This window comes from Myxine glutinosa, chromosome 13 (assembly GCF_964187855.1).
Source record: "Myxine glutinosa chromosome 13, kmMyxGlut1.1, whole genome shotgun sequence".
Taxonomy (NCBI): domain Eukaryota; kingdom Metazoa; phylum Chordata; class Myxini; order Myxiniformes; family Myxinidae; genus Myxine; species Myxine glutinosa.
Genome location: NC_136273.1, coordinates 4,098,296 through 4,114,864, shown reverse-complemented (window position 1 = coordinate 4,114,864; position 16,569 = coordinate 4,098,296). Strand labels below are relative to the sequence as shown.

General features: G+C 44.7%; 1 protein-coding gene across 3 annotated transcripts in view; it reads right to left on the bottom strand.

The window, feature by feature from the left end:
• The window catches only part of LOC137438516 (homeotic protein female sterile), a 169,480-nt gene that overhangs the window by 3,347 nt on the left and 149,564 nt on the right, over positions 1 to 16,569 (bottom strand). For all 3 annotated transcript variants that reach the window (XM_068133622.2, XM_068133624.2, XM_068133623.2), the window contains exons 22-23: positions 7,558 to 7,784; positions 7,062 to 7,380 (exon numbers count right to left, since the gene is read on the bottom strand). In XM_068133622.2, coding sequence (XP_067989723.2) covers positions 7,062 to 7,380; positions 7,558 to 7,784 — 546 coding nt within the window. The remainder of the gene's footprint in view (positions 1 to 7,061; positions 7,381 to 7,557; positions 7,785 to 16,569) is intronic.

The following is a 16,569-nucleotide window of genomic DNA, read 5'->3' as shown; positions in this document are numbered from 1 at the left end:
TACGGACAACCTCACACTTTATATATTTTTTTGTATACAAGATCGAGGCTCGTGAAAGAGCTAACATTTACTTCACAAACAAATCAACCAGACAAACAAAATATATAAAAAGCGGGAGCGGAAAACAAGATGGGGAGAGAAGGTGAAGCACACAAACACAACATTTGAGAGCAGGGAGATGTGTGGAAGGGAGAGGGCTTGGGGGGAGGAGGCATGGGAAGGGGGGGGGGTGGAGGGAGAAGTATAAAACACAACGACACCAATGACTTCCAGGACAGAAGTTGGTATTTCAAAAAAGTGGAATTGGGGTGAAATTAGCAGGGGTAGAAAAGATCAAGGTTTTGGATGGGGGAAGATAAGAGATGGTGGTGAACAGCTGTTTTAAAGACCTGGAGGGTGGAGTGGGATTGAAGAGAGTGAGGGAGTTTGTTCCAGAGGCGGGAGAAAAGAGGAATGAAGGAGTGAAGGTGAGCAGAGAGTCTTGATTTTGGCAGTTTGACCATAAGAGGGTTGCAGGCAGATCTTGTGCGACCTGTAGGAATATTTGCGGGACAGAGCCCAGAGAGAGCTGGGGGGGCAAGGCCAGAGAGGAGTCGGTAGAAGATGGAAAGACCACCAACCTGCCTGCGGTGAGTGAGTGAGAGGCCCTTGGAGTTAGCTTCATCGCGGGAGATTCCAATGATTCTGAATGCTTTGGTTTCAACAGCGTGAAGACGAGCTAGGTGTGAGGCAGGAGCACCAGCCCAGAGGGGAGAGCAGTATTCCATTGAGCTGCGGATGAAAGCCTTGTATGTGGTGAGGAGCTCAGGTGTGCCAAGGAAGGACTTCGCACGACGGAGGATGCCCAGTCGGCGACTGGCTTTGGAGGCCAGATTTGAAATGTGGTTTTCCCAGGAAAGATCATGGCAGATAGTGAGACCCAAAAGCTTGAGTGACAGAACTTCTTGGAGAGGATTATTCAGAAAGTGGATGGGAGGGTTGTCCAGTCGGTCTTTTCGGAGAGACATCGTAAGAGTGTGAGATTTGTCAGGATTGAAAGACAAGGTTATGGAACACGCGAAGACAAGGAACACGGACAAGGAACACGCGAAGCAACGTGGGGCAGAAAGAAGGTTTGAGAGTCTCTGAGAGTATATTTTGGTAGTGTGACCGTGTGGAGGTGTGCTACTGTCGCTGGTGTGCTGAAGGCTGTGCTGTCCTTCTCCAGGAGGAGGATCTCGTTGATCACACAAAGAAAAGGATTTTGGAACTTTGAGAGACCGGAGAGAAAGAGAGCCGTCTATGCCACTCGCCTCCACGAGGGGTCAACGTTCGACGTTGCCGCCATTTTGCCGGGCTTCCCGCCTGTGTAGCTTCGGCCTGTTACGGCTGCTGACTTACCACATGATCAATTTGGTCCAGCTGAGCGAAGGAGCATGTCTTTTATTTTCTTACCTCACCCTGTGTGTGTTTGTGTCTGTGTGGAGGATCCTCTCCGTAGCATTTTCACCTCAGCACTTCTTTTATTTATTCTCATTCCACGCCTTATTTTATTGTCAATAATTATTGTTATGTTTTTGTTGTGTCGTTATTGGTGGGGTTTCGGAATAAACCCGTGTTTTGTGAGAATAAGCCTTTTGTGGTTCTTCAGTCCCACGTGTCAGACCATCTATAACTGGAGATCGCCTCGGGAGTTAAAGCTGGTTCGGCTCATCCGTCTCGGTGGTAACCAGCTGTGGACAGGACAACATTCAATCTTGATTTGAAGTATTTAAGTAAATTAAATGCTATGTGTTGTTTTTAGCCCTATCTCTCAATAGTGTAGAATCACTTGAAAAATCCCCAAAAAATTCATCCATCCAGATCTTCACCAAAATCTAATCAATTTGTCCTTGTCAAACACCCAACCAGTCCACCATAATCCATCCGAATCTGTGCACAGAAAACAGAGACAGACGGGTGAAAACTTAACCTCTGTCCACCTAAGGTGGTGGAGGTAAATATAATTGGTGGCACAATCTCCCTTGCCACCTCGAACAATGAACATGAAGCGATATTTTCTCTCATGTGTTATTCCTCTGCTATTTCTGGAGTACCTTGCATGCAAACATGCAAAGCCACCAATCATATTGTTATAGTTATCGTCGTGTGGTTGGTCTGGTTTGACTAGGGTGAAGGTGGAAGGGAGGGGGGGAGGCCTCAATGCAACCGTAACAACCAACTGAGTGGAGTCAAGCAAACCTGGCAAAGCTGGTGGAAAGTCCACAGTCGTCAATCTCCCCTCCCTGCTCACCCCACCTCCCCCGCAAGCTCGGGTTCTGCGCATGTGTGCCGAGCATTCTGGGGTGGATTACTTCAATTTGAAATTCAAGTGCTCTGTTGTCTGGGCTCTGTCCCCCAAATATTCCTACAGGTCGCACAAGATCTGCCAGCAACCCTCTTATGGTTAAACTGCCAAAATCAAGACTCTCTGCTCACCTTCATTCCTCTTTTCTCCCGCCTCTGGAACAAACCCCCTCACTCTCTTCAATCCCTCTCCTCCCTCCAGGTCTTTAAAACAGCTGTTCACCACCATCTCTTATCTTCCCCCATCCATAACCTTGTCTTTTCTACCCCCATTAATTTCACCCCAGATCCACTTTTTTGAAATACCGACCTCTTTTCTGGAAGTCCTGGCAGTGTCCATGCGTTTTATACCTCTCCCACCCTCCCACCCCCTTCCCATGCCTCCTCCCCCCAAGCTCTCTCCCTCCCACAGATCTCATGATGTCCCTGTTCTCTACTGTTGTACTTGTGTGCTTCACTCTCTCTTCCCATCTTGTCTCCCGCTCCCATTATTATATGTTTTTTATGTGTCCGTTTGTTTTTTTGTGATTAATGTTAGCTCTTACACGAGCCTCGATCTTGCATACGAAAAAAAAGGTAATGCTTCCTGGTACCCACTAGAGTAATGGGGTCTGACCTCAATATACATGTATGCATCGAGAGTATGTATGTATGTACAGTATGTATGTATGTATGTATGTATGTATGTATGTATGTCGAGGTAGAATTGTATAAAGTAGTGTGCTTCGAATGTCGCGAAGAAGAAACCTTCATGTATTATAGTTAGGACTGGATGTACGTGTAAGCGTTATGCATCTCCATGCGAGGGGTGGAGCTATGCTAAATAGTTAGGGCATATGGATAAAATTCCCAGTGTGTAAATTGCCCTTGTGGCGTTTCCCTTCGTTCTTATAAAGCACACTCAGCCACCAACCATGCGATTGGCACGCAATTAAAATAGCGTAATCGCCGATGATACCCAAACGCGACTACACCACCTAGCCGAATCATCTCGATGGGCGCCAGAAGAGTGGCCGTGAAGACAGATTGGTGAAAGAACGATGGGGTGAGCGGGTGGCGCTTGATGATTGGCACGAGTGTGACGTCAGAGAGAACGTCCGAGACCGAGGAGTAAAAAAGGAAAAGTACCGCCATTTTCTCTCTTGGTCCTGGCTTTGGTCGCAGGCGGACGCATTTGCATTCTCTTTCTCTGCCCTGGGGCGTTGGTGGAAGCGGCCGCATATTTTCCCTCTCTTTGGTGCTGGCTTTGTGACAGCTGCGCTTCGTGCCATGCACGCCTGAGAGAAACATCTGAGCTTTGGGAGCATGGGACAATCGGAGGAGGAGAGAGTTTGGCCGTTGCTCTGTGCGTCGGTGGCTGCACTGGGCACGACTGCGCACCATCTTGTGCAGTTCCCGCACGGCGGTTCCAAGTCCGGTCAAGGACGCCAGGTGGAGTATCAGCCAACGCACCACACTACACATTTATTTTTGCTTTCATCATCCCCTTGTGTTTTATACAAGTCCGTGTGGAGGGTCCCTCAATATAGGAATTCGATTTTACTGAACATTTCTTTGTTATCCTGGCATTTATTTTCATTAAACCAATATTTGTTACATTTTCAATTTATTGTCTTGTACGTTTATTCGTTCGTGGGTTTGCGGAATAAACCACAGTAGCGTCTGTCGGTACATGTAAGGACCTCGCTACTCCCCACCACCCCCGCGCGTGCAAAAGGTACCACCATAGTTGGGTATATGCCTCGGAGTTAAAGCTTGTTTGGTCATCTGTCGCCCTGAGGTCTTCACTACACGGTAGACACGACTATGTATGTATATACAGTATGTATGTCTGTACAGTATGTATGTATGTATGTATGTATGCAATGCATGTACACTACATGCCAAAAGTATGCGGACACCACTTATAATTAGTGGATTCGGCTGTTTCAGCCACCCCCATTGCTGACAGGTATATATATACCCAAGCACACAGCCATGCAATCTCCATAGACAAATATTAGCAGTAGAATGGGTCGTACTGAAGAGCTCAGTCACTTTCAACGTGGCACTGTCATAGGATGCCACCTTTCCAACAAGTCAGTTCGTCAAATTTCTGCTCTGCTAGAGCTTCCCCGGTCAACTGTAAGTGCTGTTATTGTGAAGTGGAAACATCTAGGAGCAACAACAGTCCAGCCGCAAAGTGGTAGGCCACACAAGCTCACAGAACGGGACCGCTGAGTGCTGGAGCGCATAGCGCATAAAAATCGTCTGTCCTTTGTTGCAACACTCACTACCGAGTTCCAAACTGCCTCTGGAAGCAACGTCAACACAAAAACTGTTCGTCGGGAACTTCATGAAATGGGTTTCCATGGCTGAGCAGCCGCACACAAGCCTCAGATCACCATGCGCCATGCTAAGTGTCGGCTGGAGTGGTGTAAAGCTCGCCACCATTGGACTCTGGAGCAGTGGAAATGCGTTCTCTGGAGTGATGAATCACGCTTCACCATCTGGCATTCCGACGGATGAATCTGGGTTTGGCAGATGCCAGGAGAACGCTACCTGCCAGAATGCATAGTGCTAACAGTAAAGTTTGGTGGAGGAGGAATAATGGTCTGGGGCTGTTTTTCATGGTTCGGGCTCGGCCCCTTAGTTGCAGTGAAGGGAAATCTTAACACTACAGCATACAATGACATTCTAGACGATTGTGTGCTTCCAACTTTGTGGCAACAGTTTGGGGAAGGCCCTTTCCTGTTTCAGCATGACAATGCCCCCGTGCACAAAGCGAGGTCCATACAGAAATGGTTTGTCGAGATCGGTGTGGAAGAACGTGACTGGCCTGCACAGAGCCCTGACCTCAACCCCATCGAACACCTTTGGGATGAATTGGAACACTGACTGCGAGCCAGGCCTAATCGCCCAACATCAATGCCCGACCTCACCAATGCTCTTGTGGCTGAATGGAAGCAAATCCCCGTAGCGATGTTCCAACATCTAGTGGAAAGCCTTCCCAGAAGAGTGGATGCTGTTATAGCAGCAAAGGGATGACCAACTCCATATTAATGCCCATGATTTTGGAATGAGATGTTCGACGAGTACATGTAGGTGTGATGTTCGGGTGTCCACATACTTTTGGCGATGTAGTGTATGTATGTATGCATGTACACAATGTATGCATGTACGCAATGCATGCATGCATGTCCAGTATTATGTATGTATGTACAGTATGTATAGAATGTACAGTATGTAATGCATGTATAGTATGTATAGTATGTATAGTATGTATGTATGTATGTATGTATGTATGCATGCATGTATAATGTATTTACGTATGTACTGGTAGTGGACAAAATAAAAAAAGAAAACACCTGGATAAATGAGGGACAACAAGCAACTGCTTCCACACAGATGTGGCTCATGTGTTAATTAAGCAACTAACATCCCAGAATTGTAGAATTCATCCCAGATGAATTGCGAAAGATGATAGGAATAGAGCCTGTGATTGATGCTGTGAAGAGGAACAGGTTGAGATGGTTTGGTCATGTGTTGAGGAAGGATGAAAGTGACTGGTTGAGAAGAGTGATGGAAATGAATGTAGAAGGAAGCAGAGGATGGGGAAGACCGAGAAAGACTTGGCTAAAGATGGTGGAAGAAGAAATGCGGGCAAGGGGGTTAACAAGGAGAGATGCAGAAAATAGGGCAAAATGGAGAAGATTGTCATGGGGACCGCAAGGCTAACCCCCGCTCTAGCAGGGAAAATGGCCTTTAAAATGCATGTTGTTTGTTGTTGTATCCCAGAATGCTTTGGGTCATGTATAAAAATGCTGCACAGGCCTGATTGCCCATAATTATGGAAAGCATGGCTGCAAGAGAACCTCTAATGCCCCCATCCATAGAGCACGTGTGATTGCACAGTGGTTTGATGAGCATGACACTGATGCTATCCATATGTCATGGCCTTCTCAGTCACCAGATCTGAACCCAATTGAGCATTTATAGGATATTCTGGAACGTTGCCTAAGTCAGCGTTTTCCTCCTCCATCAAACAAGTCAGTTGATTGACTTTCTCATGAAAGAATGGCGCCGCATCCCTCCTGCAGAACTCCAGATGCTGGTGGACTCTATGCCACGGTGCATACAGGCCGTACTGGGCGCACGTGGTGGCCCAACGTGCCACCTTAAGTCACAATTAAGTGACTTCACATTGGTGTTTCCAATGTTTTTGTCCACTACATGCATGTACATCCATTAATGGCTCTGCATGACATAACAATAATGGAAATGACCAATAAATTGGAAATGCCAACCTTTGACCCCAAAACATAATGGATCACCAAATTAAGGTGGGGTGGGAGGAGGAGGGGTTAGAGTGGTTGGAAGATGATGAGCAATTCCAAAAGGCATAACCATGGACCACCCCAAATGTATGCAATAGTCACATGGATTTTGGCCAACAAAGTTTCATACTGAATTGTCTTCATCAGCAAGAGCAAAATGACCAATTGCAAGGAAACCTTTTGTTCTTGCCAAGAAAGCTGAAAACAGCATTAAAGAGAATAAAGGGGATGAAGTGGAGAGGGATGGTTATAAAATATCACCCGATCGAGAATAATTCCCTTTAAAGATCATATATAAATTGTCGGAAGAAACCTTTACAAAATCCTAAATATGGCCTCAACTAAAATACTATGCTCAATGCAATGCAGGAATTGGTTGACAAGAAAGAAGAAGAAAGAATGGAGGAAAGAAACCCTCACCGCCTCTCTACGGCGTCTCTCCTGCTCCCTCTTCCTTGCCAGCTCGCGCTCTCGAGCTGCTAAGGAGGTTGCTGCTGCAACTTGTTGGTGATGTTGCTGCTGCTGTTGCTGCTGTTGCTGCTGTTGTTGTTGCTGTTGTTGTTGTTGCTGCTGCTGCTGTTGCTGCTGCTGTTGCTGCTGCTGCTGCTGCTGCTGTGTAACAGCAGCCTGTTGGGAGGCTGCGGCTGCAACTTGCTCTTGACGCTGCTGCTCCTGTCTTCTCCTGGCATCCTCTTGGGCCCGCTGAGTTCTCTCCAACACTTCCCCTTCTTCTCGCTCCCTAATACGATGTGCCAAGATTGTACAGACACAATAAAGATATTACTGCTCATCCGTCATATCGGCTAACAAAAGGTACACTTTTACAAGTAACGTGTGTTAATGGCTTTATAATCGAGCATCAATATAAAATCCTTTTCTTGAAGCTCACCATAAAACCAAGTCTGCTTTCAAATACCTGAGACGCTCCTGCTGCCGTTGGCGCTCTCGCTCTGCTTGCATTTGTTGGTGGCGACGCTGTTGTTCCTCTGAAACTTTGAGTGCACGTTCACGTTCCTCCTTCTCCTTGGCAGCACGTCGGAACTGTTCAAAGCTATTGCTCGATGTCCTTGACATACCAGAGGCCGATGTTGCTGGTGCCTTTCCCAAGCTCGCCCATGAGCCCATATTCTTGATCTTGATGTCCTGCCATGCAGATCAGCTGGCATTAATGGTATCCTTTTCATTATTGTGTGGCAAAGCAAATAATGTACTTAAACGATGCATCAATATTACTCATTACAGTTTAAATAGTTTAAATAAGATTTACAGGGAAAAGGGTCATGAGATGACACCATCACGCATAAAGGGTGACAACGCACCTTGTCACAAGTTTTGCAGCAATGCTAGTGTGGGTGCACTTAAAAAGCAAACTCGAATAAAATATTCTACATGCAGAAAGTAATGCACAAGATATTTTCAAAAAACATAAAATAGAAGTACAGGAGAAGTATAAGGCACAATCATTAAGAATGAGTTGTAAAAAAGGGAAGGGAATAATAGTTGTCGCGACTATGTTTTATCGCGTTGGTATTTGTATGATGTAATCTGTCGGTGGCACTACTTGAGAGATGAGTACGCCTGTGTGCGTAATGACGGCACAGCTAGTCAAGGCTTGACTGAATGCTGGTGGAATAAACTCCAATTTGACTCCTGAGAAACTGTCTCTGAGGCATCACATTAGCGCTGTGACCAAGGCCAGAGCTTCGTCTTCTGAGGAAATTCATTCTACAAAGTTTCAGGAGTGTCTTGAGAGACAGCGACTGAACATTGACCATTTGTGCACAGATGGGCCAGAGGTTTTTGCCGCCACACAATTTTGCTTCAGCAACAAGCCAGCCTTCCTTCGAGGACAGTCAGAGGTTTGGATCTTGTATGTGATGTGTTGTCATGGACTCTTCTATGGGATCGTTGGAATTTCTAGGAACTTTTTGAATGAGGTACCATGCTTTGTTGTTACGGGCAATTTAAAATAGAGACTCTGATTTTGATTAGTTGAATTTCCTTGAATTTGGCGGTTATCTACCCTGCACCTGTCATGGTTTTCGGTTTCCTTCAAACACGTTTGTGCACCTCTGTTACAGTCAAGAGGAAATGTCGCCGCAACATTTTCATTATATTTTTTCCTCTGCTGTAATCTACACTTGTATCACTATTGTACGTACTTTCACCTGATTTCGCATATAACAACAACACAACAACAACAACATGCATTTTGAGGCCATTTTCCCTGCTAGAGCGGGGGTTAGCCTTGCGGTCCCCATGACAATCTTCTCCATATTGCACTATTTTCTGCATCTCTCCTTGGTAACCCCCTTGCCCGCATTTCTTCTTCCACCATCTTTAACCAAGTCTTTCTCGGTCTTCCCCATCCTCTACTTCCTTCTACATTCATTTCCATCACTCTTCTCAACCAGTCACTTTCATCCTTCCTCAACACATGACCAAACCATCTCAACGTGTTCCTCTTCACAGCATCAATCACAGGCTCTATTCCCATCATCTTTCGCAATTCATCATTTGTCTTCCTCTCTCTCTCAACGATACTCCGCACATCCACCGAACCATTCGCATTTCCACCCTTTCCAGCCTTCGTTGCTGCTCTACATTCATGACACATGTCTCGCTCCCATAAATCATAACACTTCTCACACATGCAGCATACACCTTTCCCTTCAGCTTCAACGACACTCCCCTCCTCATCAGCACACCACTCAGTTCCCGAAACTTCTTCCATGCACATCTCACTCCAGCAACCGTTGCCGAGTCTGATCCACCTTCTCCATTCAGCATGTCTCCGAGGTAGCAAAATGTTTTCACACCTTCCAGCTTCACGCCGTCTCCAAGATCCAACTCAACATTTCCTCCATCTGCAGCTCCCTCTGTGCACACCTTACATTTGAACGTAGCTGCCACACTGGTTAATGACCCTCTCAGACCACTACATTTTTGATGAACCCACTCAGCGCACATTGTACATTGAATGGAGTTCACTCTGACACCCTTCCTGCACACAGCACATGGCCACTTCCCAGTTCTTTCCACCTCACCACATGCTTTACCACTTGCCATCACCTTCGTCTTTCCTATATTCACCTTCAGACCTTTTGTCTCCATACATTCCTTCCACTTGTTCATCTTTTCCTTCAGTCCATCCATACTTTCCGCAATGAACACCAGATCATCTGCATACAACAACTCCCACGGTAAACCCTCCTTTACATTCTGAGCCAGCACCTCCATCACAGCTACAAATAGTCGTGGACTTAGTACCGACCCCTGATGCACTCCCACATTCACCTCAAACTCACGACTGTTCCCGTCCTTCGTCCTTACAGCTGTGCACGCTCTTTTGTACATTGCCATCACTACTCTGATCAACCATTCCTCCACTTCTAACTTCCTCAATGCCCATGCCAATACTTCGCGTGGAACCCTATCGAATGCTTTCTCCAGATCAACAAACCCAAGAAACAACTTCTTCCTCTTCTCCATGTACTTCTCCTGCAACTGCCTCACAATAAAGAGCACGTCTGTCGTTCCTCTTCCTGGCATAAATCCAAACTGCATTTCGTCGATCTTCACTTTCTTCCTTATCCTCCTCTCCAACACCCTTTCCAATACCTTCATTCCATGCTCCAATAACTTTATCGCTCGGTACAAGCCACACTCCAGAGGGTCACCTTTCCCCTTGTATGGAGGGACGAGGGTACTCAGTTCCCAATCCACTGAAATGCGGCCTTCTTTCACCACCAGATTATAGATCTCTGTCATTCTCTTTACACCCCAACTTCCTGCTGCCTTCAACATATCTCCCACAACTCCCATCGGCCCTCCCGCTTTTCTACTCTTCATTGCTTTTATCGCTGGGGGGTTGACTCAGCCTGTCATCCTTCCGAGGTCGGCTAATTGAGTACCAGTTCACTGGTAATTCCCTGCTTGTCGTTAAAGGCGGCAAAAAGGGTTGGCGTCAGGAAGGGCATCCGGCCGTAAAACATTGCTTCAAAAAGGGGACCGAAAAACAACAACTACCACGGTTCCAGAAAAAGGCCAACCCCCGCTTGCGGGGAAAAATGGCCTCTAAAGGTGGTTTTTATTTTATTTTATTGCTTTTATCGCTTCCTCAACTTCCTTCTCAGTTATCTTCTCGGCCGGTCCTAAAACTGGTTTACTCTCTGTGTTGCCATCCCATTTATTCTCTGAATTCAACAGCATTTCCATATATCTTTTCCATCTTCCTTTAATTCCATCTGGGTCCACAATGATTTGTCCCACTTCATCCTTCAAGCAACTCACCCCCATCACATCACACCTCTCTTTCGCTATCTGCTTTGCAATCCTGAATACCGCTCTCTGACCCTCTTCCGAATCCAAGCGTTCTCCGAACATTTCCTGCATGCCTCCTGCGCCTTTGCTACCTCTTTCTTTGCAGCCTTCTTGGCTGCCTTATAACTTTCATGCTCTGCTTTTTCTGCTCCCGTACTCTTCGCCTTCTGCCACTCCTTGAACTTCTTCCTCTTCTCGTCAATCCTCTTTCCAACTTCATCATCCCACCACCATGTTTCCGAGTGCCTCGGTGGTCCTTTTGTCCATCCACATACCTCACCAACGGCTCCCAACAGACTATCTTTCATTGACATCCAACCACTTTCAAGCTCAACCACATCATCCTCGACCCTACTCAGCCTCTCTTTTAATGCCCCCCTTACTGTCACCTCTTTCAACCTCCACACCTTCATTCTCGGTTGGTACTTCACCCGCCGAGCTCTCCTCGCACCTTTCACCCTTATGTCGCTGACAACCAAGTGGTGCTGTGAAATAGCCTCCTCCCCCGGGATCACCTTCGTGTCCCGGAGGTGCCCCCTATCTCGCCTACGCACCATCAGGCAGTCAGATTTAGTACATCAGGTAGTCAGTATGGTTTCGCATATAACAGACATTATATCCACATTTCCTCATTGCCAGTGTGGAAGATTTAGAACAGCTTCGGCTGCAATTTCAGAACTTGCTGCTAAAGTTGAAGATGAAAAAGAAGCTGCCATCTCAACAGCTGTTGCTGTGGTTCGTGCAGAGTTTGACCAAGAATGTGCAGCCCTGAGAAACCAAATCCGAGACCTCTGTCACAACGAGTGTGAGGATTGGGATAATAGACAACAATATTCAAATCATATAAAGAATGACCACATGTATGTATACAGTAAGATTAAAGACTATACCGGAACATTTACTGGATAAAACAGTTCTGATGACACTCAAAGTGTTTTTAGATATGGTAGGCAGAGCCTCAGACAACTACTTATATATCAATTGCAAAGGTAAAGTGTTGTCTTTGTTGTTAGATGGCTATGCTAGAGTGAAGTGAGAAACTTTGGAAGAGACTGCAATGAACAAGTATTCATCAGTTGGTGAAATGTTTAAAAAGTCGTTTTGGTGGCCCACTCCAGACATACACGCTCTATCCTATTCAATGAAGGTACAACGAGCAGTAATGAAAGTTACGTGGCGTATGCAGCTCGTTAGCATCTGCTGGTACACCACAATTATACCAAAGGGTATCATTGTATAATTTGTGGTTCCAAATATATTAACAAGCATAGTTGTCCAGGTCTTTTTGGAACACCCTGTACTACCATGATGGGTGAACAACTGGAACTGGTTGTGAAAGACAAGCTTGTCACCACGTTAAGCATCCTCATGCGTCAGCACATTTATCAACAACAGCATACACAAAACACTGACCAACAGGCTGTGTCCCTTGAAGCACTGGTTGATGATGTAATCCGTCGGTGGCACTACTTGAGAGATGAGCACGCCTGCATGAGTAATAGCGGCACAGCTATTCAACGCTTGATGAATGTCGGTGGAATAAACTCCTATTTGTCTCCTGAGAATCTGCCTCCAAGTCACCACAATGATTTATTATTATTATTACCTCACCTGGACTTTAGTCCGGTGAGCTTATGCGATGATCGGAGCAGTGTCCGTAGGTAAGTCAGTGAGTGAGTGAGTGAACCTGCAAACACTTCAGTCATTATCGCTTCAACTAAACACATGATTTTGATGAAACTTGGCTATAAGCGTTTATATCTGAGGCCTAACGAAGGTGTATTTAGCGCATCAAAATCTGCGCTCATGATGGGGGGTCATGGGGGGGGGGGGGGGTGGGAGGATTGACCACCCAAAATAGGCCCCGGAGCTCTCTTCTCCGAAACTACACACATTATTTCAATGAAACTTGATCACAACCTTCATCGCTCGTGACGTACCAATGTCTGTTCACGGCATAAAAAATACCAGGGTCTGAGGGAGTCCGTGGGGGGTTTGAGTGACTGTTGCTCCTGATCCAGGTGAGCTTTTTAAATTATTATTATACGTTTTCCCTCACAAGGAACTTCAACGCAGATTGAGGCCATTCGGCCCATCAAGCCTGTGCTATGGTCGTTTGTCCATACTCTCCTTTTTAAATGCTGGGCATCAAGCAAGGAAGTAGCACGTAACCTTTTAAGGTGTTTGGTACGATTCGGTCAGGTTTCGATCCACCGACGTCCCAGACTCAGCAGGCACTCTGACCATTACACTACCAAGTCTGGTTTTCAGAAGCATCACACGTAGACCAGACATCTACGGGCAGGCAGATTATCTCTACCCTGACGGCCGTTAATGACGGTTACTGATAATCCAGTATTGACCTGACAATTCTCGTGAAATTAACACACCTGTTCAAAACCCTAATACCGACTGCATTCCCTAATACTGTTTTTTTTTTTTTTTTTTGTATACAACATCGAGGCTCGTGAAAGAGCTAACATTAATCACACAAAAAGCCAAACCGACACACAAAACACAAAAAACAAGGGGAGCGGCAGACAAGATGAGGAGAGAGAGGGAAGGGCACAAACACAACATTTGAGAGCAGGGACATCGGGAGGACTTGGGGGGAGGTGGGAGAAGTATAAAACATATGAACACTGCAAGGACTCCGGGGTGAATTAGCGGGGGTAGAAAAGATCAAGGTTTTGGATGGGGGAGGATAAGAGATGGTGGTGAACAGCTGTTTTAAAGACCTGGAGGGAGGAGTGGGATTGAAGGGAGTGAGGGAGTTTGTTCCAGAGGCGGGAGAAAAGAGGAATGAAAGAGTGAAGGTGAGCAGAGTTAGTTGTGAGTTCTCTTCTCCGAAAGTTCTCTTCTCTTCTGTTCAAAACCCTAATACTGTTGTGAAGTTGAACCCACAACCTCTGATATGCCAGTCCAGTGACCTCAGCAATAAGCTCCCAATATTCCCAAAAGACTACATATATAAAAAAAAGATTGCACCGATTCAAAATATCTTTATCCCAAGTGTGAAATATTGCTCAAAAATACAAAAAGATGGGCAGAATTGCAGCTAAATATATTCGAAACTCGTGAGGTACCTGTGCTATGCGCACACACGGGTGGGAGCCCAAAATCGCAACAAAAAAAGTTTTGAGAAATTATATGAAAACTCCCACCCACCTCAGGACACGTGCAGGAAACCCAAAATCTCCATTGTATTGAGATATTACCAAACCGGTGAATGTTTCCACATGCAGTAAATGGTGAAACTGAGAATGCTCAACCTGTGAATGTGTTCATATGCGGCTCGAGCAGTTTCGTACGGGTGGAATCTCAAAATCATCATTGTATTGATGAATTTATGAAACCTCCCACCCGCCTTAGGACACCAACTACGACCCCAAATTCCACAGAAAGTGTGGTGAGGCTAGCCCTAAAACTGAGGCAGTAGTTGGGGATGGACAGACAGACAGTCCGCTTTATTATATAGATGTTAGTGATCTAGCCTAATTCATGTGACAAATTTGACAAATCAGCAATTTAAACATTACAGAACCATGCTATAATGCCAGTTAATTCGCATAATTGATCAATCAAAGGTGGCGTTCTATTGGCCATGAACATCAATGGAAGTAATGTAATATGGTGGTACCCACGTCTATTGACACAGGTAAGAAGACTGCCGAGTCTTGGTCAAAACTTGCCGCTATGCACGTTGTTTCTCAAATCGTAATTTAATTCGGTTTACCAAGGATAGACCTCCATCCCAAAAAAAAAAGAAAAAAGGAATCCCGGCTTTGTTTCGTCACTTTTGCGACTGATTAGACGTACGGATGTAAAGAAAGTAAAGTTGTCATGGAAACTGCAAGCGATCTCGGTTTAGATTTTGACGATATACAATCAATCGTGCATCAACGCTAAACCGACAATTACAAAATAGGAAGATCACATCAAAAGGTAAGCATACAATAAATACATCTTGACTGCATTTTTTCAGAATTCGGATTTTTCAAAACGAGTTTAAAGAAAGTAAAATTGGATTTAAATTACCAAGCGTTTAAAACCAAAATAAGCTTTTAAAAGTAGGGTAAGATAGTAAACACCACAGATATTCTCTTTATTGATATACTTATATTTAATTGACCACGTGTGTATTTTTAACGATGCAACTGAATCTAGATAAGGGAACGATCAATATTTACACAGGTCAGGAGAACAAGCGTCGATAGCCCCACAGTATACGAGCGCTTAGGCCTCAAGGAGTGAATGGTGCAAGAACTTGAAACAGACAGCACATGTTTACAGATACATGTGTATGTGCTAATGTGCTATGCCATTCCAAGAAGCATAAACAAGATTACATTTCCGGAAAGAGGTCACTGGTAAGGTTCGTTAAATGTGAACAGATTAATGGAGGTTCTGCAAGCAGTTCCTGGAAAAGAAGACTCCATTCTGCTCCATAGATTGACAGTGAGTATTCAGGTACCAAGGCTTGAGTTATGGTACCACCACGAGTGCTAAAAGGAGTACGGTACAAAACATTTCTTAGCAAGCCTGCCAAGCCATTGACACCAATCCAGACAGGATACATGGATGCATAAGAAAAGTACGACAACGAGGTATAAAGCATATTGTACACCGCTCCTTTCCTATTCCATCTCCAGGTGCTGCACGACATCACCGGACACAGAAGAGGGCCCGGCGATGACGCACACTGAAAGGGAGTACTCAGTTTTCACTCCGGTTTCTTGTTTTCTTTCTTGATTTTTTTTTCTTCTTGTTTTCTGGGTGAATACGGTGTACACGCTTTATAGTGATTTTGCAAAATAAGGTGTACATGCTTTATATTGATTTTGCAAAATAAGGTGTACACGCTATATATGGATTTTAGAAATAACGTGTACACGCTTTATACTGTTTTTACAAAATAAGGTGTACACGCTTTATACCGATTTTAGAAATAAGGTGTACACGCTTTATACTGATTTTACAAAATACGGTGTCCACGCTTTATACCGATTTTAGAAATAAGGTGTACACGCTTTACACTGATTTTACAAAATAAGGTGTACACGCTTTATACCGATTTTAGAAATAAGGTGTACACTCTTTATACTGATTTTACAAAATAAGGTGTACACGCTTTATACCGATTTTAGAAATAAGATGTACACGCTTCATACTGATTTTACAAAAGAAGGTGTACACGCTTTATACCGATTTTAGAAATCAGGTGTACACACTTTATACCGATTTTACAAAATAAGGTGTACACGCTTCATCCCGATTTTACAAAATATGGTATACATGCTTTATACGGATTTTACAAAATATGGTGAACATGCTTTATGCTGATTTTACAAAATAAGGTGCACATGCTTTATACCGATTTTAGAAATAAGGTGTACACGCTTTATACTGATTTTACAAAATAAGGTGTACACGCTTTATACCGATTTTAGAAAATAAGGTGTACATGCTTTATAACGATTGTACAAAATAAGGTGCACACGCTTTATACCGACTTTACAAAATAAGGTATACATACACGCTTTATCCCGATTTTACAAAATATGGTGAACATGCCTTATACCGATTTTACAAAATAAGGTGTATA